General features: G+C 39.9%; 1 protein-coding gene across 1 annotated transcript in view; it reads right to left on the reverse strand.

Annotated features, from left to right (window-relative positions):
* Positions 1–37: 37 nt before the first annotated feature.
* ARFGEF3 (ARFGEF family member 3) overlaps positions 38–18,309 on the reverse strand; it is an 88,817-nt gene continuing 70,545 nt past the window's right edge. Inside the window, exons 27-34 of the mRNA XM_018078155.2 lie at positions 17,216–17,344; positions 16,506–16,682; positions 15,833–15,947; positions 14,967–15,069; positions 14,202–14,333; positions 11,925–12,055; positions 7,598–8,828; positions 38–6,843 (exon numbers count right to left, since the gene is read on the reverse strand). Of these exons, the coding sequence (XP_017933644.1) occupies positions 6,652–6,843; positions 7,598–8,828; positions 11,925–12,055; positions 14,202–14,333; positions 14,967–15,069; positions 15,833–15,947; positions 16,506–16,682; positions 17,216–17,344 (2,210 nt within the window). The 3' untranslated portion in view covers positions 38–6,651. The remainder of the gene's footprint in view (positions 6,844–7,597; positions 8,829–11,924; positions 12,056–14,201; positions 14,334–14,966; positions 15,070–15,832; positions 15,948–16,505; positions 16,683–17,215; positions 17,345–18,309) is intronic.

Here is an 18,309-nt window from a genome sequence, read left to right on the forward strand (position 1 = left end):
TGTAAAACAATTTTTGTTAGACAAAACCAAAGCATAATTTATTTTGCATTGGAGTCTTTATTCTACAACACAAACAACATAAATAGTTTATACTTTTTGTTTTAAAATATTTCCATTTCAGAATTCAGTCAGAATAAAATATACACAAAATACAATTTGCAAGCCAGCTGACAGTGACTGCCTGACCACTGGACACCCAAGGACCATACAAAGCTAGCGGCACAACAGGACGCAGCGGACATAGGAAGGTATTTTTCTAAAGAAGAGCAGAAAGGTAGAGGGAGGAAACATGGATGAGACCAAGGAATTGCAGCTAGGTATCAAATTAGCAGAAGGTAAACCCCATGTAAGCACTTGCTTGACAAGGTGATTTATAGTCTCTCTTAAAAGATATTATTGGCTCCTCCTGAATATACAGCTAGAGAGATTAAGTCCTGGGAATCATGTTTTGTGGTAAAATGCTTCCTGTGGCAGCCATCATCATGGAAATAAAATTTTATTTTTTTAATTTTCAAACAGGAAAGGCTTAGATCTTTGGTGAAATGGAGTGTTCACTCCCTTTGGCTTGCCTTCAGTTTTGGTTGAAGGGCCCATAGAAGTATGTTTGCAGTCTCACAAATAATGACCAAAAGTGGGGAGAGAAAAGAGGCAGGAACTGAAAGAAGGTGCTTGCTACTGTCATTGTGTACTTTTCAATCTCTTGCTCCCATCTGCGCCAGCAAACAACACGCAGTACAGGGCTCTGTCACCACCATGCTCTGCCATTCCTGGCTGTTTCCCCTTTGGTATAGAATCCTGCCTTCCCCTGCAGAGTAGGTGGCTCAGGAGCCACAGCCTGCTTATGGAGGTGATATTTGTCCCTTGCTTTCACCTGTGTACCTGTGCCTCTCAGCTAGCTCAGTTCTCTCACTGCAGCTTGCTTCTTGTGAAAGCATGGCACTTCAGTGCAGCCCAGATGAACCAAATGCATGGACAGGAAACAGGGCCTTGGTGCTCCACGGTATTTAGATGAAATTTATGGAAGTACATAAACTACCTTTTGAAAAGTGGGATGTTGGGGTAAAAGCATTGAAATAGATCCTGTTGCCATGTTTCTTAACCAAAAATGCTTTCCATAAACCCTGATTCAATGTGGCAGTGGAGACTATGCAAACCTCAACCTGTGATTTTGCCAAAAACTGGAATTTGAGGGATCTGGTTCCACAGGCAAGCTCAGTATTGCATTAATCCAGGATCATACAGTGCAACTCCACTAATAACCACAGAATTAGGGCATTTCTTCTTCCCTCTGGTTTTAGTTTTCAGCTGGGAGACCTCTGATCACTAAGTGAAAAGACTGGTGCATACTTAGGCCATGTGTGTTTTCATTTTTTATTTTTAAATATCCAGCACTGTATGTTTGGCCAAATCTGTCTGTTTAGTATATTAGTGTTACATATTAAGTATATGTTCTGAGGGGGATTAGTGGAAACAACAGAAAGAGGATATACGACTTCTTCCTTGCAGCTGTACAACTTCCTGGAGTCCCAGGTGTGTTGCTGGTGAGGGCCACTAAGAGACCCTTTAGTCATATCCCTATAGAAGCTCCACTCAAAATAGGGAGTTTCAGTGAAGAGGGATCACTAGCTGCCGGATGCTTTTATCTATATTGCATAAAATCCAACATTTGTGCTTCTGTGCTATGGTAACTTGGTCCTTCTATACTTACAAAATACAGTTAGGGGTTTTTTTTGTCATGTACACAGGTCTTTTCATAAATGACTGTAACTGGAGTAATGAGTAAGTAGCCTGCTTAAACATGATCTTAGTACAAAAGTGGGAAAAAAAAAGAGAGCAATTCCCTTTTTTTGTGAATTAAAAACAATTTATCACTGAGAAATGGCATGTCTAGAATGGATTGCTAAAGGTGACAATAGCCAAACCACACACTCAGTTTCTCAATTGGCTTCTACACAGATGAGGAGGTAGGTAAAAAATAAAACACTTCAGCTTGTTTGGGTCAGCCTCCTACTGGAACTATGCAAAAGCAAAGGTTCCAATTTTGCAGCACTGGGATGCATGGGACTATGTGCTGGTTCCTGTGGATTCTTCAAGTAGGAGCTGTATAGGGGACAGCAGCAGAATGGGTGATGTGAGGAACTGTACAGGACTTACCCTTTCCTGAGAATTTGTAAACCCGTATGTAGAGACTAAAGGATTCGAGGACCGAGTCCTGAGTAGTGAAGATGTCTAGGTACTTAACTTCCATTGATTTCAACAGCTTTGGCACTTTGTACCTTTCTTCACGGGTTAGGCCCAAATTCAAAGTGCAGGCAGCACATGGAGCTGGACCTCTCTATCTGCTAGTTTGTTTGCTGCTCGGTTTCACGCCAGTGCTGTGCCAAGCTCTGAAGTGTCAATACCAACATTGAAATGCTGCTGTATCAAGTACAGATGATGATTACACACAGTAACGTAAGGTACTTAGAGGTGGGGGTTATATCTTTGGCAAGCGAGAATTTGTCAGTGAATTTAGGTTAATGTTTAGGTTTTAAAAAAACTTGAAGCTCAACCTGAAAGGTAAAGCACCTTACAAGTCACAGGTGTAAACTGTGCTTGGCCTTGGCATGAGCCAGCCATAGTGCAGAGGACATGAATTTTTTTATCTGTGATAAGGCAAAAAACTGTGTTGCCTATGCTTGGAGTTGTACAAGGAAAGTTTTGCCTAAATCTTTTCCTAGCAATTCTTTCTAGATGCTAAATTAAGTCAGTTATTCTCACATGAGTGTTTATCCCCAGGAAAATATTAAATCTGTATCTTAACATCTTAAGGACATGAAAGCATGTTAACCAAAAGATAGTGGTGGTAATTCTATGGCTGATGAATGTTTAGAAAATGTACCAGAGTAACTGCGTTAACCAGTGCTGGTGTGATATAAGCACTTGGACAGCATGATAAACATATTACTAATGATGTGGATTAGCTCTCTGTAAATCTGCTGAATGCTCAGAATATGACAGTGACTGGAGCTACAGGTATCTGTAGATACATGCATCAATCATCTCATATGTCTGCACGTGTTCACAGTACAGAATAAAGTGCAAACACATGCAATGGCCTGAGATCATGTAAGCTGGGGTCAAACCTTGCTTCTGGTATGTAAGAGAAGGATCACTTTCTTGATGAGTGCTCTGCTTTTGTCCACTTTAAATATTTGCACAGTGATGAGCTGTTTCATGTGCTTAAAGGTAGTTGATGATGGACAACAGCAACTTTCTCTGTTAGTGGTTGCCTACAAGATTTGAAAACTAGTGTCCTTGCCTCTGCTTGCTGCAGTGACCCTGAGGAGGGCAGTGTGAATTAGGCAAAGGCAGCAGAGGTGCAGCTCTGGTACCTGAGAAGGATGTCAAGCCACCAGAGTAAAGCTGCCAAGATGCTGCTGTTAGCTCATGCATTAGCTTATAGAGCTATAAGTGAGGATTTGAATGGGTTATATGTGTGAGAAAGACTTACGCATGTACAAGGGCTACTTTGTGCTACTGATTGAGGTGCTTCCCCACTCACAAGTGGAAAGCAGAAAAGCTGCTGTAGCATGGACACGTAGCTGGACACGACTGGGATGTTCGGGAATCCCCTCCTGAAGCTTATGACAGGCTGATGCCAGTCACCTTTTCCTGGGACTGTCCTGGCAGACTCCTCCTTTGGGCTAAAAGCTTGAGGTTGAAAGGTATCACGCTGGCAGCCATGAGGCATGAAACAAATTGCACAGATCTATGAAACAGTGACTTCACGCGTTTATTGTTCTACTTCTTTGGGGCTTGCTGATGTCTATGGCTAAACTAGCAAAAAAATTGCTGAGAATCCAATGAACTAACTCAATTTTTTTATTTGTTTATAATTTGAAGGGGCATCAGAAGGCTTCTGCATCTCAGATTAATGGTTACTGAAGTGGCCCTGGGCTGCTCTCCTCACCTGCTTATCATTTAACACATAAAGAAAAGGAAGAGCAGCACATGCTGAATTTTGCTATGTAAAGCTTGCTGCTTCAAACCCCACACCCCTCCTTTTAAATCACGTTTCTGGAATTACTCAAAGTTACTCATGACCTCCTATGGAGGGGTGTTAATAAGAAGAGGCACTGAGGGTGACAATGGGCACTTGGTGCACAATTTGAAGGACAATGTTTAAAACAGGGCAACAGCAGTATAGCAAATCTACTCCTCATTTTCCAGTATGGTAGTTCTAGTGTAAATAGTTGAAATTAAATTATATTTTAGGTCAAGATGGTGGCTAATCAGATAATACTAGGTTATACTGTTCATGACTTGAGAGAGGTGGTAGTGGTATTGTCACTCCTAGAGCTTTTTTTCTGTTTTGCAGACGGATTTTGTATTGCAACCAGAACACATAACCATAGTGTTTCCTAGATACTAGGGTCTCTTCTGTAGTCCTGGGTGATTTCACCAGTACTGCTGCCAATTTTAGTACCCCAACATAATCTAGGGATTTTCATTAGTTTTAGATCAGTACCACAAGGATCTGCATCCATTCATATAATTTATAATGAAAACCTGGGTTTCTTTAAATAATCAAAACCTGTTTTGCATATGGTTTATTATTCTGATATCTGTTGTTGCCTAACTAATGTACTGCTTTAAAACCAGTTCTATATAGATGCCCAGTAAAAACTTGCACAAAAATATAACCACTCTTTTACTCTACCTAAAGATGTATAAGAAGGACATGGCAACAGAACTCAAACAGTGCTACAACTCTCCCAGATACCAAAGGCTAATCTAACCTGTCCCCGAGGAAGTATTTAAACTGTTGGGAGAAAACTGACAATTGAAAAAATTGTTGGTCATTTATAAATTCAGTTTAGGTGGTAGGAAAGAGTTGTTTTTATGGAACTTTTATGTCCTTTAAACAGTTTAGCAAAGAGAAGTTTCGAAAGAAAGGGAAACAACATGACTGACACTACAGAAATTTATGGGACAAATATTCCCTACACAAGTCTAACAGGTGACAAATGGAAAGTAGGCAACAGAGGAAAAGGCAGGAGGATAGTGGCAGACTCTTTGTAAACACAGCAGCTTGGGTGATGGCTGTTCAGTGAAGCCTCTTGGCTCCCTCGGGTTTTCTAGGTTTAAGATGCTAAAAGCAGTTAGCTGTGCAAAATCCAGGCCTGATATAAAGAGATGACATTTTTAGAATGCTTTGGAGCGGGGACTGAAGCTGTATATTTAGTTGGTATGCACATTTTAAAAGTCTTGGGAGAACAGCATTAAGGGGTCACCAAAGATTAAAAATCAACTTATTTTCAACAAGTCATTTCAACTCTGATCAACAAATTATGTGGCATGGGAGTTCCAGATGGAATGTCCCAGGGGCCGTGACATAACTTGTGCAGCAAGGTAACCCTTTGCTGTGTCTAGTGCGAAGAGCATCACATATGCATTTGACAACACAAGTCAATCCTTCCCCTTCTCCTCCCTCTTCCTAATAACAGCGAATTGCAGTAGTCCCTATAGGAGTGCTGCACAGAGGGGGATGAACCTCCACGAGGAGCAGCAGGTAAGAAATGGGAGAGAAACAGGAAAGACTTTCAGACTATTTTCCATCTTGCTTCAGCTCAATGTGAAATGATAGGCTACATTTAACAAAGGTGATAAGGGTGTTCCTGGTTACAGCAGCTCTATATAAGCAAACAAATTTCCAGTAGAATCATAGCCACAGTGTTGCTTAAACTGGAACACTTTATCCCTACTCTGCTTAGTTGAATGCTGCATACCGGCACATGCTGGTATTTACTCTGTGTTGTGTCTTCCCCACAGCCTCACAGGAAACACAAAACAAACTTCCCTTTTGCTCTTAGGGGGAATTTGACCTGTGAAAAAGTGGTCAGCTGTAGGCATAGCTGAAGAGGCAACCAGGGTAGCACTCGAGAGAGGGCAGCTCAACAGTGCCATTTCTCTTCAAGCAATACTCCACAAGAGCAATGAAAGGATCAATAGTCTGTGCTTGGTTCACCAGTTTTAGACGTGGAATACTTTAGCTACTCCAAATGTGACCAGACTTCAAAGGCTCTTCTTGGAGCAAAATCAATTTCCACTTTCTTTAGTAAGTGATGTATATGGTTACTATAATAGTCTTTAGTTGCCTATCCTCTCTCATGCTAATTTTTGAAGGGAAAATGTTATCCTAAAAAGTGTCATGTTTTTGCTTGTCATACAGCTACATCTTTTTCCTGACTTGCATTTATTTATTTATTTAAGTTACATAGGCTTACTGACCTGGTTTGACATCCACATGACAGTTGCATTCACAGCTAATTGCAAGTGTGGAAGTTCTGCTGCAGTTTCTTGTGGCTCCCACTGTCGCAAATTTGAATTAAAATGAAGGGTACTGAAATCTATCACCCCTTCAGGTACCAGCCTGACTTACTGGCAGTTTCTGGGTTCTGGAGCCATGCCAGACACTTGGATAGACTCATGTTTTGCCTCCTTTGCTAGTGTGAGCGAGGAACACGCAATCTCAAGTGGATGACATAAATCAACAAGCTCATTGTTTCTTAATTTACGACCAACAAATAGGCAACTAATGAACCCCAAATACTTCTTTGCTGTATACCTTGAATGCCTCTTGCCCTTTGCAACAGAGCACTGCTTGGTTTAAATGATGATATCGTAAACTCGGCCCACTCTTCCCAGCCATTCCCGTACTGCCTGGCGGACACGGATATCTGTCACATGGCAAGTCAGCTGGCTGATACAGGGGAACACTGCTGGCTGCAGGGCTGTGAAAGTTTGGTCTGGCAGGGCCTGAATCTGGTTGAGAACTGTCAGCACCATGTTGGTCCATGCCTATAAATAAGTTGGACAGAAAGAAAAGACTCTTTAGAAGACCTTTCTAAACAGATGAGCCCATTGGCTGAGGCACAAAATAAGATATCTAGTGGCTACAGCCTCATGAAGAGGACTGAGTAATGCCAGCATATTCATTTAATGTTCACTGTGTTTTCCTAATTCACATTCAGTACTGTAAGTAATTGTTTGACTTTGTATTGCAGTTATCATGCTTAGCCTTCATCACCTTTTTTTTTGTCCCACAGTGAACAAAGTTTGTCAAGTTTGATGCTTTCACTGATTTGTTCACTTGGACATGCAAGCAGCAAGTTTCTGTTTAGCAACAGAGCCCACTATTTTGGCTCTGGAATTAACAAAAAAACCTCAAGTACAAAAACGTTGTGACAAGGAGCATGCTGTTTTCAAAAGCTTTAAGTGGGCTAGAGCCCTCAACAGTAAGCAATGAGTTTGCTGTAGGTTACTAGTTCTTAAGATTAAGTGCAGCTTTGACCCAAGTCACAGAAACACTCTTGAAAGCTGAACTAGTATATATATGCCTGATAACACTTCCCTAAAGACCAACTTTCTTTTAATAGGACAGAATCAGGTTTTTATCAGTACCAGTTGCTGCAAGATTCAGTGCTCATCATGAGGACTTCTTTATACAAAAAGGCATTTAAGGAAAAGATTATAATAAAATCAATTAAAAAATATGTATAAGTATATTTTTATTTATTGCTATTATTATTAGCATTCCACAAGAATGTCCTACCTGTATCTGGGCCTCAGCATCCCTAACGGAGATATTCAAGGAGCTGACTGTAGATCCTGAGCGTGGTCTCTTCTCTTGTCTCAGGATCTCTGGACCAGCACTGAATGAATGCCTCATTTGACCTTGATCTATAAGATGTTGTGGCCGCTGGAGTATGGGTGAATCTGGCCCTCTTGAACCCAGGAGCTCCCCTTTCTTTTCCACTTTGATCTCTTTGGTGAAGGATGTCATGGTCTGTTGCTGCTTTCTCTTCTTGTATTCTGTCATGAGCTTGGAGATGGTTTTGTCAGTGGCTATAGTGTAGATCTTGTTGCCAGCACTCTCCCACCATTCTTTTTTCTTAGTTTGCTCTTTTTTCTCTGGTTTAGGACTTAAGGGTGGGGGGAGCAGCAACATTTCTCCACTTCCTCCTCGAGGTGTCAGGCTGTCTCCCAGTTGGTCCCTGATTTGACTGCGGTCATCTTCTGATGGTGTGTCCTTTCCAGATAGCCCTCCAGTCGATGGGGTGGAGGTTTCTGAGTAAAAAGATGGTAAAATGAAGAAGGAGTCACCTTTGAATACTGGAGGCTCTTCTACATTATTCTCCAGGTCCAGATGCATCTGGATATAGTTGTTGCACAGTTCCATGCAGAGCTTATGAAGGCGCTTGATTAGCCACCCCCAGTCCGCATTGCTGACGGGTTGCACGCTCAGAGATGGTATTCGAGCCCTCCACTGCCTCTTCTCCTTCCCTCGGGGGGGACTGACCTGGGCAGTCTCTTCAAAAATGTCTTCGTCTTCTGAAGAACACTGCTGTGATGAGTCTGTGCTTCTCTCATCATCCTCAAAGAGGATCTTTTTCACTTGCTCTGCAGTGATGTTCTCCTGGTTTGTCAGGATTGCACAGACCAAGGCATGGAAGTAGATGTTGAAGCTCATTGCCGACTGTCGATACAAGTTGGCAGCTCCACTTATGCCAGATACTTTTTTCAGCAAACACTTCAAACCAGGTCTGGTGTCAAACTCTCTGGCTGTTCTGTAGGAGTCCAGCAGTAAGTCAAAGATGACAGCCAGGTTTTGCATGGAGATGTACCTGAGAAAACCAGCCAACTTGTTTTCTGGTACTTGTATTGTCATTTTCTCCTCCAAGTTAGAAGGGCCTTTCACGAATTCTTCCAGTAGGATGTCATATAAATTCTGGAGCAGTACTTGGTGGGACAGCAAGCTCACCACTATCGTCCTGAAAGGAATACTTGGTAAACCAAGCACAGGAAGGAAAAAAATCACAGAATATTAAAGCGGTGCATTGTGCTTTCACTAGGAGTACAGAACTACTTTATATTGTAGAATCTAAAACAAAAAGTGCAAATGAAAGGCCAAATTTTCACAGCCTTGTTACAAAAGAAGTGGAGAAAGATAAAGCGGTCTAGAATGGTCTTTCAGCTACTCTTTCAAATATTTTCCTAAAAGGGAGGACTCTTGGATTGGTTTAAGCAAAAATTGTCCACAGCAAGCACGCTAATGGCACTTGTGTAGAGATGGTATTAAAACAAAACTCTATTATGATTTTTGTCCTTTTCTCCAGTGTCTGACACTGAGGGATTAAATATTCTGGGTTTTAATTTTCTGGCAGCTGCAAGTATGCTCAATATTTCAGCCTGCTATAACTGAAGGACTCGTCAACACAAAAGTTACCCTTCCCCCAACATGTCAGACAACCTTAACCTTGCCATGATAAATTGAAGCCAAAACTAGTTTACTATTTGGTTTCCATTTCCACTAATGCCAAGATTATTTCTTAAAATAAACCTCAAAGAGCCAACCAACCAATAAATAAACATGTACAGAAACAGCAGCAGTGCAGTGCAGCATGCAAACAAGCTGAAGTCTGGCTGAAGGCACATGTTTGCTCTTAAGACCAACTTGAACACTGAGAAGCTAGCATGGAAATAGCTACTCCCAACTCTGTTTCTCACATATAATATTCTTAGCTGTACTCCTTTTAGAGAGATGCTGGGAGTTGTTCTAGCCCTCACTGATACATGATTTGCACAGAGGACCCAGGAATGGCAAATTCCTCCAACAAAAGTTTTCAGGTCATTCACCAGTAAATAATACTGAGAGGCTTACAGGCAAGTAAGGCTTGGAAGAAAGGGTGGACACGACTGTTGTTTGGTATCTCATGGATTCAAAATTATAAAGTATGGAACCTATCTTAAGGCCTTTAAATAAAAGTCTTTGCATAAGACTGCAGCGGCTATGTTTTAAATGGAGCAGATGCATATAGCAATACTTGTTTTGATGTATGATGGGCTGTGTTTTAATTTGCATGGCTATCGAGTGAGGAAGAGATTTTTCAGTTTGCTTGCAATATTGAAGTTTTAGGTCTAAGTTAAAGCAAATCTTCATGTAACATGAGAAGTTCAGTCGTAGACCTTTAATATTTTTTGTTGCAAAAATTATTCCCCTTTCCTTAAACAACTTTCAAAAGTGTTTGGGAACACCAAAATAAGAAGTCTAATTTTATTTTTTTGTTTGTTTTTTGAGAAATCATATCAAAACTCGGTTTTGAGAATGAAACATTGAAAAAAAAAGTTCAGACTGTTCTTCTCAGTTTGTTACTCATGTCAGTTCGCTTACTATGACACAGCTGTCAGTGCTGATATGTGAGTAAAATTTATCTCACAGTGCTAAAATCTTGATGATTAACACATATAATGGTGCTCTTTATGGGGAAGTAGTTTTCTGCTGTAAAAATCATTAGAGGCTCTGACTCAGAAAAGCTCTTAAGAGCACGTATAAAGTTAATGAGAGCTTGCAGTGATTTCAAGCAACTAATCCTGTTTCAAAAGCATGGTCAGGAATGAAGGAGATCTGCTTTCCTTGTAATAGCCAAAAAAGCGATTTACAAGGACAGTGTAAAGTACTGCTCAATCCCGAAACAAACTAGTACAGCAATATAGGTGAAAACACAGTGTCAAAGCTGGTTAAGGATAGTATTTTCTTATTCTCCAAAGTTTCAAAATGAAATATATGATTATTTTTTAGGAAGAAGAAAAGCTCCCTTACCCCAGCTTCCTGTGAAACGATGCAGCATTAAGGAAACAAAAGCAAAAGGGAGAAGAGAAACCCTGCTAAGGTTAAAGTAAAACTTTTGAAAGGCCACAGTTACTAGCATGCATGACTGGCATATTACTGCACTGCTGTAGCAAATAATAAGAAAAACAGTGGCACAGTCAACTTTTGAGCTATGTTTTGGTGAAAAAATTAGTATTGCTGGGGTAACGCTTACTGGCATATATACTTTTTGCAGTTGTTTAGACAAAGCGCAGTGTGAGAGCATTCAGAGTTTGTATTAATTGCAAGCTTTATACATTTATTTATCTAAAGATAAGCAAGACCCACACTACCTTTACAAACAGAACCTCTTAGATTGCATGGCCTTGTGTGCTGTGAGAGGTGAGTATTCCAGTCTTTCGCTTTGCTTTCATTATAACAAGATGAACAATCTGCTAACCTTTGAATAAAGCAGATATTTTCCCACCACAAAGGAAGGGTTTAGACTGTGATCTTAAGCTTTCTTTGTCTCTGAACAGGGCCCTGTGCTCTGAAGGCAAGGAGACAGAGCACGTGCTCTCAGGGGAAACTTCTATACAGCTGTGTAAGAACAGAGACATCTTCCAGTTCAGCCAAAGAAGAACCATCACATTCTGCCTCCTTGTTGCAAGCAATAGTTTAGATTTGAATGAAACTGCCTGAAGTGGTACAGAAGTAGGTTTGGTATTTTGTAAAAGACAATTTCATGCCATGTATTTTATACCTTGCAATACAAACACAAACCCTGAATGCAGAATTCTGATTCTTGGCTCTACTGATGTTACAGCAGTTGTTTAAAGAACCGAGTGCAAGCAAAAAGAAACATTCTTTGACAGGATCAGATTGTCATGCAAATGCATGAATTTCTGAGGCAGTAACATAATGGAAGGACTTCCACAAAAATAAAGTGCCAAGCAAAATCAATATTCCCTAGCTCAATATGTTGACAGTTTTTCACAGTTTTGGATGTGGTCTCTTCAATTTATACTGTTCCAGCCTATCCATTAACTTTTTTCACCTTCTTAATTGAGTAATACTGAATTTAAAAGACCATTAGTGAAGCAGACATTGCATTTGCAAGGTATCATTACAAACATAACAGTGTCACAAAACCTAATTTGATCAGACTATTCATTTCTTTTTATGAGCTCTAGGGAGAGGTATAGTTTGCCAGGCTCAGTTCATATCTCTGTGTGGAAATATTTTTATCTTACTTTTAATGACATAGTATTTTCCTGAGAAGATACTTTACCTTCTCTGGCTATGCCCATTTGGTTTCTTATCTGGTGGCAGGTCAATGATGAGCACACATGACTGGGCATGTTCAAACCCTTCCTTGTTGCTAGGAGTCTTTGGGGAGCACTGAGTCTCCAGCATGAAGACCTAGAAAACAACAAGTTACATAAAACAGTCAGTTTAGCACTTGCACTGGGTTCTTGGGGGCACTTGAAAATAGGATTCCCTTCATTGCAAAAATCTGTCATATTGAATTATTTTACAGTGATAGAGAGAATGCAAGGTATCCCCCAAGGCAGACCTTCCCTGGAGCATGCTGGTTTGGTAAAACAGCCTCAGAGCAATGGGCTACCTCCAGACATCCGTAGAGCACAGGGCAAAGGACAGACATATTTCCTTTGAACTTGTATAAGGCATAGTACCAAAAGCCAAAACAAGCTTTCTGCTGCCTACACACTACTAAAGAAAATATCAAGTATAGTGGAGACAAGGACCTATTTGCATAGTTAGCCCTGTTGCACCTAGAAAGGCTGGTTGTCAGAAGGATTATTTTCAGCCATTAAGATACAGAAATCTAATATGCAATTCTGTGGGGGTGTGTCGTGGTTTAACCATAGCCAGCAACTGACACACAGTCACTGCTTACCACACCCCACACCCATCCCTCTCAAGGATGGGGAGGAGAATCAGGGAAAAGAAAAGGTAAAACCCATGGGTTGAAATAAAAATGGTTTAATAATTTAAATAAAATATAGTAATAACAACAACCGCCACCACCACAAAAATAGAGGCAACAAAAAAAAAAAAAAAGAAATGAACTTGCGCAGTACAGTTGCTCATCACCCACTGACCAATGCTCAGTCTGTTCCTGAGCAGTGATCAGCCCCTTCCTGCCAACTCCCCCCATTTACATGCTAAGCATGACAATCTATGGTATGGAATATCCCTTAGGTTGGTTTCCATCAGATGTCCCCCTGAGCTTCTTGTGCATCTCCTCATTGGCAGAGCATGGGAATCTGAAGAGTCCTTGACTTAGAGTAACCACTGCTTAGCAACAAGTAAAACATCAGTGTGTTATCAACATTATTCTCACACTAAATTCAAACCACAGCACTCTACCAGCTACTAGGAAGAAAATTAACTCCATCCCAGCCAACACCAGGACAGTGGGAAACAGGGAGACAACTCTCAGTTGCTGTAGCTTTGCTTTGTAGCTTCATAGTTGCAGTAAATTCCCTCTGAGAAGGACTCGGGGAGTGCCACTGATAGTGTCTACAAGAAAAGTATAAATGCCACATTCCCTGCTTTCTTGAGTTCTGCATCTTTAAAACTTAATTTAAAACATTTTTTTCTATTCGAAAAATGTCTGCCACTGCCACATTATTTGTGATCACCAATCCTGGTCTGTGTGTTTCAGATTTTCAAGCAGCATCAGGGTATGATTTTTTAAGTCAGAAATTGATACCAAACATCTGTTAGCTGTTTTAATCTAGGTGCTTTCCCATGCTGAAGCTGTCATGCAGTATTTACAGTTTTATGGTTCCCCACAGGTCATTAAGTTCAGTCTTCTGTATTTCAAAGAACTTGTTTCATATAACTACTTTCATAAAATGAATAACCTCCACTGTAGTCAAAAGGACCCTAAGAAAGTTGTCTCAAAGTCTGCTTTGCTAATGAGGAGTTAGTTGTGAGTTTTAAATAATTTTTTAAATATCACCATTATCCTCTAATTCCCAGCAACTCTTTTTCTTCTCTGCAACCTATATCTAGGTATTTATAGAGAAAAAAAATCTGCATTTCTCTATAAAGTCTGCTTTGATAGGTTAAACAAATCTTGTTTTCCTAGTTTCATATCCCCATCTCTGTTTTAGCACATTTTTTGTCCTTTGAATTTATCGTTCTTTAACAGAGTAAACAGAAATGTATATGACATTCTAGATGGGGATTCACGGTAACGTTCTGTTCCTCTATCAGAAAGGTTTCCACTGATGTACCCTAATGCTGCTAATTACACAATAATCTCATTGTCAGTTTTCCTCAGGTATTCATGCATCTTTCCCCACTCTAGGCATTCCTAATCCCTATTTACAGGGGGACAGTTTTTAGGTTTTATTTTCCTGGTTTTTATTATTTTTTCTGAATACTGCTGTTAAATAAATAAATGTTAGTCTGGTGATGAGGAAGTCTTTGCCTGTAGGGTTTGTGAGGAAGGTGGTGGCAAAAATTTACTTTCACAAAGTAAACCTCCAACTTTCAAAGGTTCTCTGACTTGCCCTGAAACATCCATCAGTACCTGTTGTGCCATGGCTCTGATTCTCCAGTATTCCGCTTCAGCACTTGGCGAGAGGGAGGGGGCTGCCACCTTCACTTCACAGGCATCTCCACTAAAGCTTTCAGAACCACTGTGGAAATAGCCCAACAGGTTCTATAGAGAGACACAACATCAGACTTTCACTGTGTGTTAAAGAAATCAGTGGCTGTAGCGATGTCCAGCCCGTTTGTGTGAAATACAAGATTCAGAGTGACCTGTCCCATTACCATCAGCTGGTCACCTGCTATTTAGCAATTTAATACATCCAATGTAAAGGCACTACAGCTTCTTATGTACTCTGGCCTGCGATGACTTAACAGGATGTTTTGTTTACAAGACAGCCAGTGAGCCGAAAACTAATCTACATGGAGCATGCAGCTGCAGGGGTAAGTAAGCAACATCGTCTTCTCTCTAGTTTTAGTCAATCCAGAGGAAGAAATGGATCAAAAGGGAAGTTTTCACCTACTGAACTCTTCTGATTTCATGCTGGCAAGGCAATTTAAAATAAATCTGTTAGCTACTAGTGTTGTCTGTTCTGTGTTTAGAAAAACTGGTTTCAATCTCCATTGTTGGTGCAACATGCTTCACTGTGAATTGACAAATTAAAAAAAGCTATGACACATCTTTAAGCTTCTTTTCCTGGCTCTATACACAAAAACTTGTCTGAAGAATTAAAAAATACTTGTCAAAAATTAGTGAGTCTGTAGTGTGATTACGTTTTGACTGTTGGCAAAAAGGCAGTTTTACCTTTACTGGCTCCAAAGTGGCAGAGAAGGCATCCTGCAAGGCACAACAGGCAAGCCTCCACATCTCTTCCGTAAAAACAGGCCCTGCTGTCACTAACACATACCTGCAAGAACACAGAAAAATGTTACCATGTTCAAGAAGGAACTAGACAATTCTTACTTGTAAAGGGAGAAGGTTGAAAATCCCCATCTCTGGAAGAGTTCAAGGCAGGTTGGATGGGGTTTTGAGCAACCTGGTCTAGTGGAAAGTGCCCCTGCCAATGGCAGGGGTCTTGAAACTAGATGATCTTTAAGGTCTCTTCCAACCCAAACCATTCTACGATTCTATGAAAACAGAACAGGCTCATTTAGTAATCCAATCTCCTCAGTTGTTACCCTGACCTATTTTTGTAATTACACTGTAGTTTTGACTTTTTTTCTCCTTTGCTTTTTGTCTTTAAGTATTCATCTTGCCACAAGAACCACACATTGTGTAAGTACATAAATGCAGTGCTTATTTTGATTATGACTGTAATAACCTGAAGACTGTGAAAGATATTAATTACCTCTAAAGATGTGTGAATTCCAATGGAAAAACCCTTGAGTATTTTTGTTAAGGATCAATTATCGACTAACTAGATATAAAGTAATGTCCAAGAGCTTTTTATGGGAATCATACATACAGTAATGCCTAAAATCACAGGTTCTGAAGCACACTGAAAACAGCAAGAACAGGCTAGTAAGTCTAAAATTCATTATTCATATAACAAGAAGTTAGATATACTGTGGACATCTTTTGAGATGTTGACCAACTTAATCAGTCCACAAGTTCTTCAAAGACAAAGACATCTTTTTTTGAATATGCTAAGAGTGAACAGATGGGGTTACCTGATACAAGAGCAGCCAACTCTGGAAATAATTTCTGTTGGTTCTGCCACACAGGCTACCAGCAACTTGAAAAGATCTTTCAGCATAGTATTGATCATATTTTCATAACCAATATCTATAAGGAAAAGACACAGGCTGTTTTTAACATCATTGCCTTTTCATTATAATTAGAGATACACAGTCTTGCTACACTTAAATGCTATTCAGAGAATTTGCAAAAACAAATTCTTTTTATGCAGCTCTTGAAACATGCGTTGCATCAAGTTGAAATAAGACAATTCCTTTTGATGTTAACAATATAAAATGTCTGGACTTCTGTGATACAGGAGAAATTCTCTTAGATCCTGTTTCTGATGTTCTAGTTCTTCATGATCAAAGTATTTGTATCTTCTTTTGGAAAGTATACTAAAGACTATAATGATTTAATTTTGAAGATAGCTGTGCTCTGAGCAGGAAGCTTCCATAAACTTCCATAAGTCCCTTACAATTTTTTTCCCTGTAATTTCCCATAATCCTATAAAGAATGAAAAATAAAAAATCCTAAACAGAAAATTTTAACCCTCCTCCTTCTCTTATTTTATGCTTGAGCAACCAAAAAAGCAAAGAAACCATCTCCACAAGTAGCTATCAGTAACATGTCACTGATGACAGATGTGACAGTACAATGACATACCTGAGTGTATGAAATTTTGAATGTGCTCCACTACAAGTTCACAGGAAAGGCCAATGGCATGCTTGAAATTAGCAGATGCTACATCCCAGTAAGAATGATCACCATGGCTGCGATGGAGCCAAAGAGACATCGTAGGAAGAAGAAGATGTACAACCGCATAAATGCCAAATCCTGGTCCTTAAAATAAACATAATGATGGTTGTATATTTTTGCTTACAAAGCCTCCATGCTCAGTAAATTTGCTAAGTTGTTCCAAGCTGAGACCTGAGGTAATGCTAAAGAAAGGAAGTTCTGAAACTTTTTTGTGGAATGAGAGCAGTAAGAGTTTTGGATCTAGTTGAGAGGTACTTCATGAACATTTAGCCAACAGTCTCTCCCAGAAGGTCTGCAGGATTATGTAATTTTCTCTTTCCATTTCCTAGACACCAAGCAAACATTTTGTGTAGCTAGGACATCAATAGAGTACCGCACCTCTCTATTTGTGCAATGAATTTAAGAATATGCTCAATATATTCTTACAAGATGACTTTTGTCAACAGAACAATGCAGTAACTGGAACAACAAATCCACTCTAAAAAAATCCCTTTCTATGAGAGAATGTCTCTATGTAGCTTTAGCATGAGTAGCACACTTTACAGAAGACGTTTAGGATTCTAAAAGGTTTGGGTCAGGACTCCACTAGCTCACGTTTTGTCAAGCCCTTTCATTACCAGGTGTCTTGGCAACGTCCCTCAGCAGTTCAAAGAGCAGATCCAAAGTAGGAGGCTGGTGTTGACGGGGACAGTTGGATACGGCAGTTGTTAATTCTTCTAGCAGAATAATCCAGACATTGATAAGGCCTACAAGTAAAGAAAGGAAGATTAAAAACCATGAGTGAGATACTGCATTGACTACAGGTGAAACTTGCCCTCAAAGTGATGGAAACAAATTAATTAAGTTAAAGATTGTGGGTTCTTGCGTGTTCACTGTTGCTGTGTAATGGCTGTAGGTAATAGCCATTTTTGAAATTATAGTCTCCTTTTCCCACTCTTTTTTTAAGTTTGTGTTTTGTGCCATCCTTCCTCCTCCACATACACCTTATTCTGGTCTTAGTTTACTTCTCCCTATAATCCAGTCTCTTTAACCTTGTGTAAAATGTCTCATAAAAAGTATGTAAGTAAAACCATATCTCATTATCATTGCAAATGCTGCCCAGAGGAGATTGTACTCATTTAGGTTATGCTTTTAAGTAAGGCTCCTGAGGTGACTAGCCATAATTTAACTGTCTCTATTTGGTACCCAAAACTGAACAGTAAAATGTCTCATAAGGTATCATCAGGCTGCCTCACATTATCTTTAGATCTTGAGAGATCACAGAGTTGGACAATTGCCAGAACAGCAATTAGGATACAGGTGAGTTGGTAAACGTATTCCCTAAAAGATTATGGGATACAACTAATTTTCAATACAATTTTGAAGATGGCTAGGAACTGCTGCCCTTTAATTTTTCACAGACCACTTAAGTCCTTGCTAGTTCCCCATCATATCACGAACGACTAGAAGGATCTTGCGTATTACACTCCTGCCAATGTATGCTGTTATTCTTAAGTCAAGAAGGCTATGAGTTTATTAGGCTACAAGGGATTTTACCTTGGCTCACTAATAAGCCCACGTTGTCTGCCACCAGTAGCTATGCTGATGTAGTCTGTGTCTGCATGACACTTGCTGGTATCAAATACACTATGAAAATACACTGCAAATATGGCAAAGTAGGCTAAGACATTTTGCCCCATCCTGGTAGTGACTTTGAACACTAAAGCACTGC

The sequence above is a fragment of the Manacus vitellinus genome, unplaced genomic scaffold, assembly GCF_001715985.3.
Source record: "Manacus vitellinus isolate BGI_N305 unplaced genomic scaffold, ASM171598v3 scaffold_4_pilon, whole genome shotgun sequence".
Taxonomy (NCBI): Eukaryota; Metazoa; Chordata; class Aves; order Passeriformes; family Pipridae; genus Manacus; species Manacus vitellinus.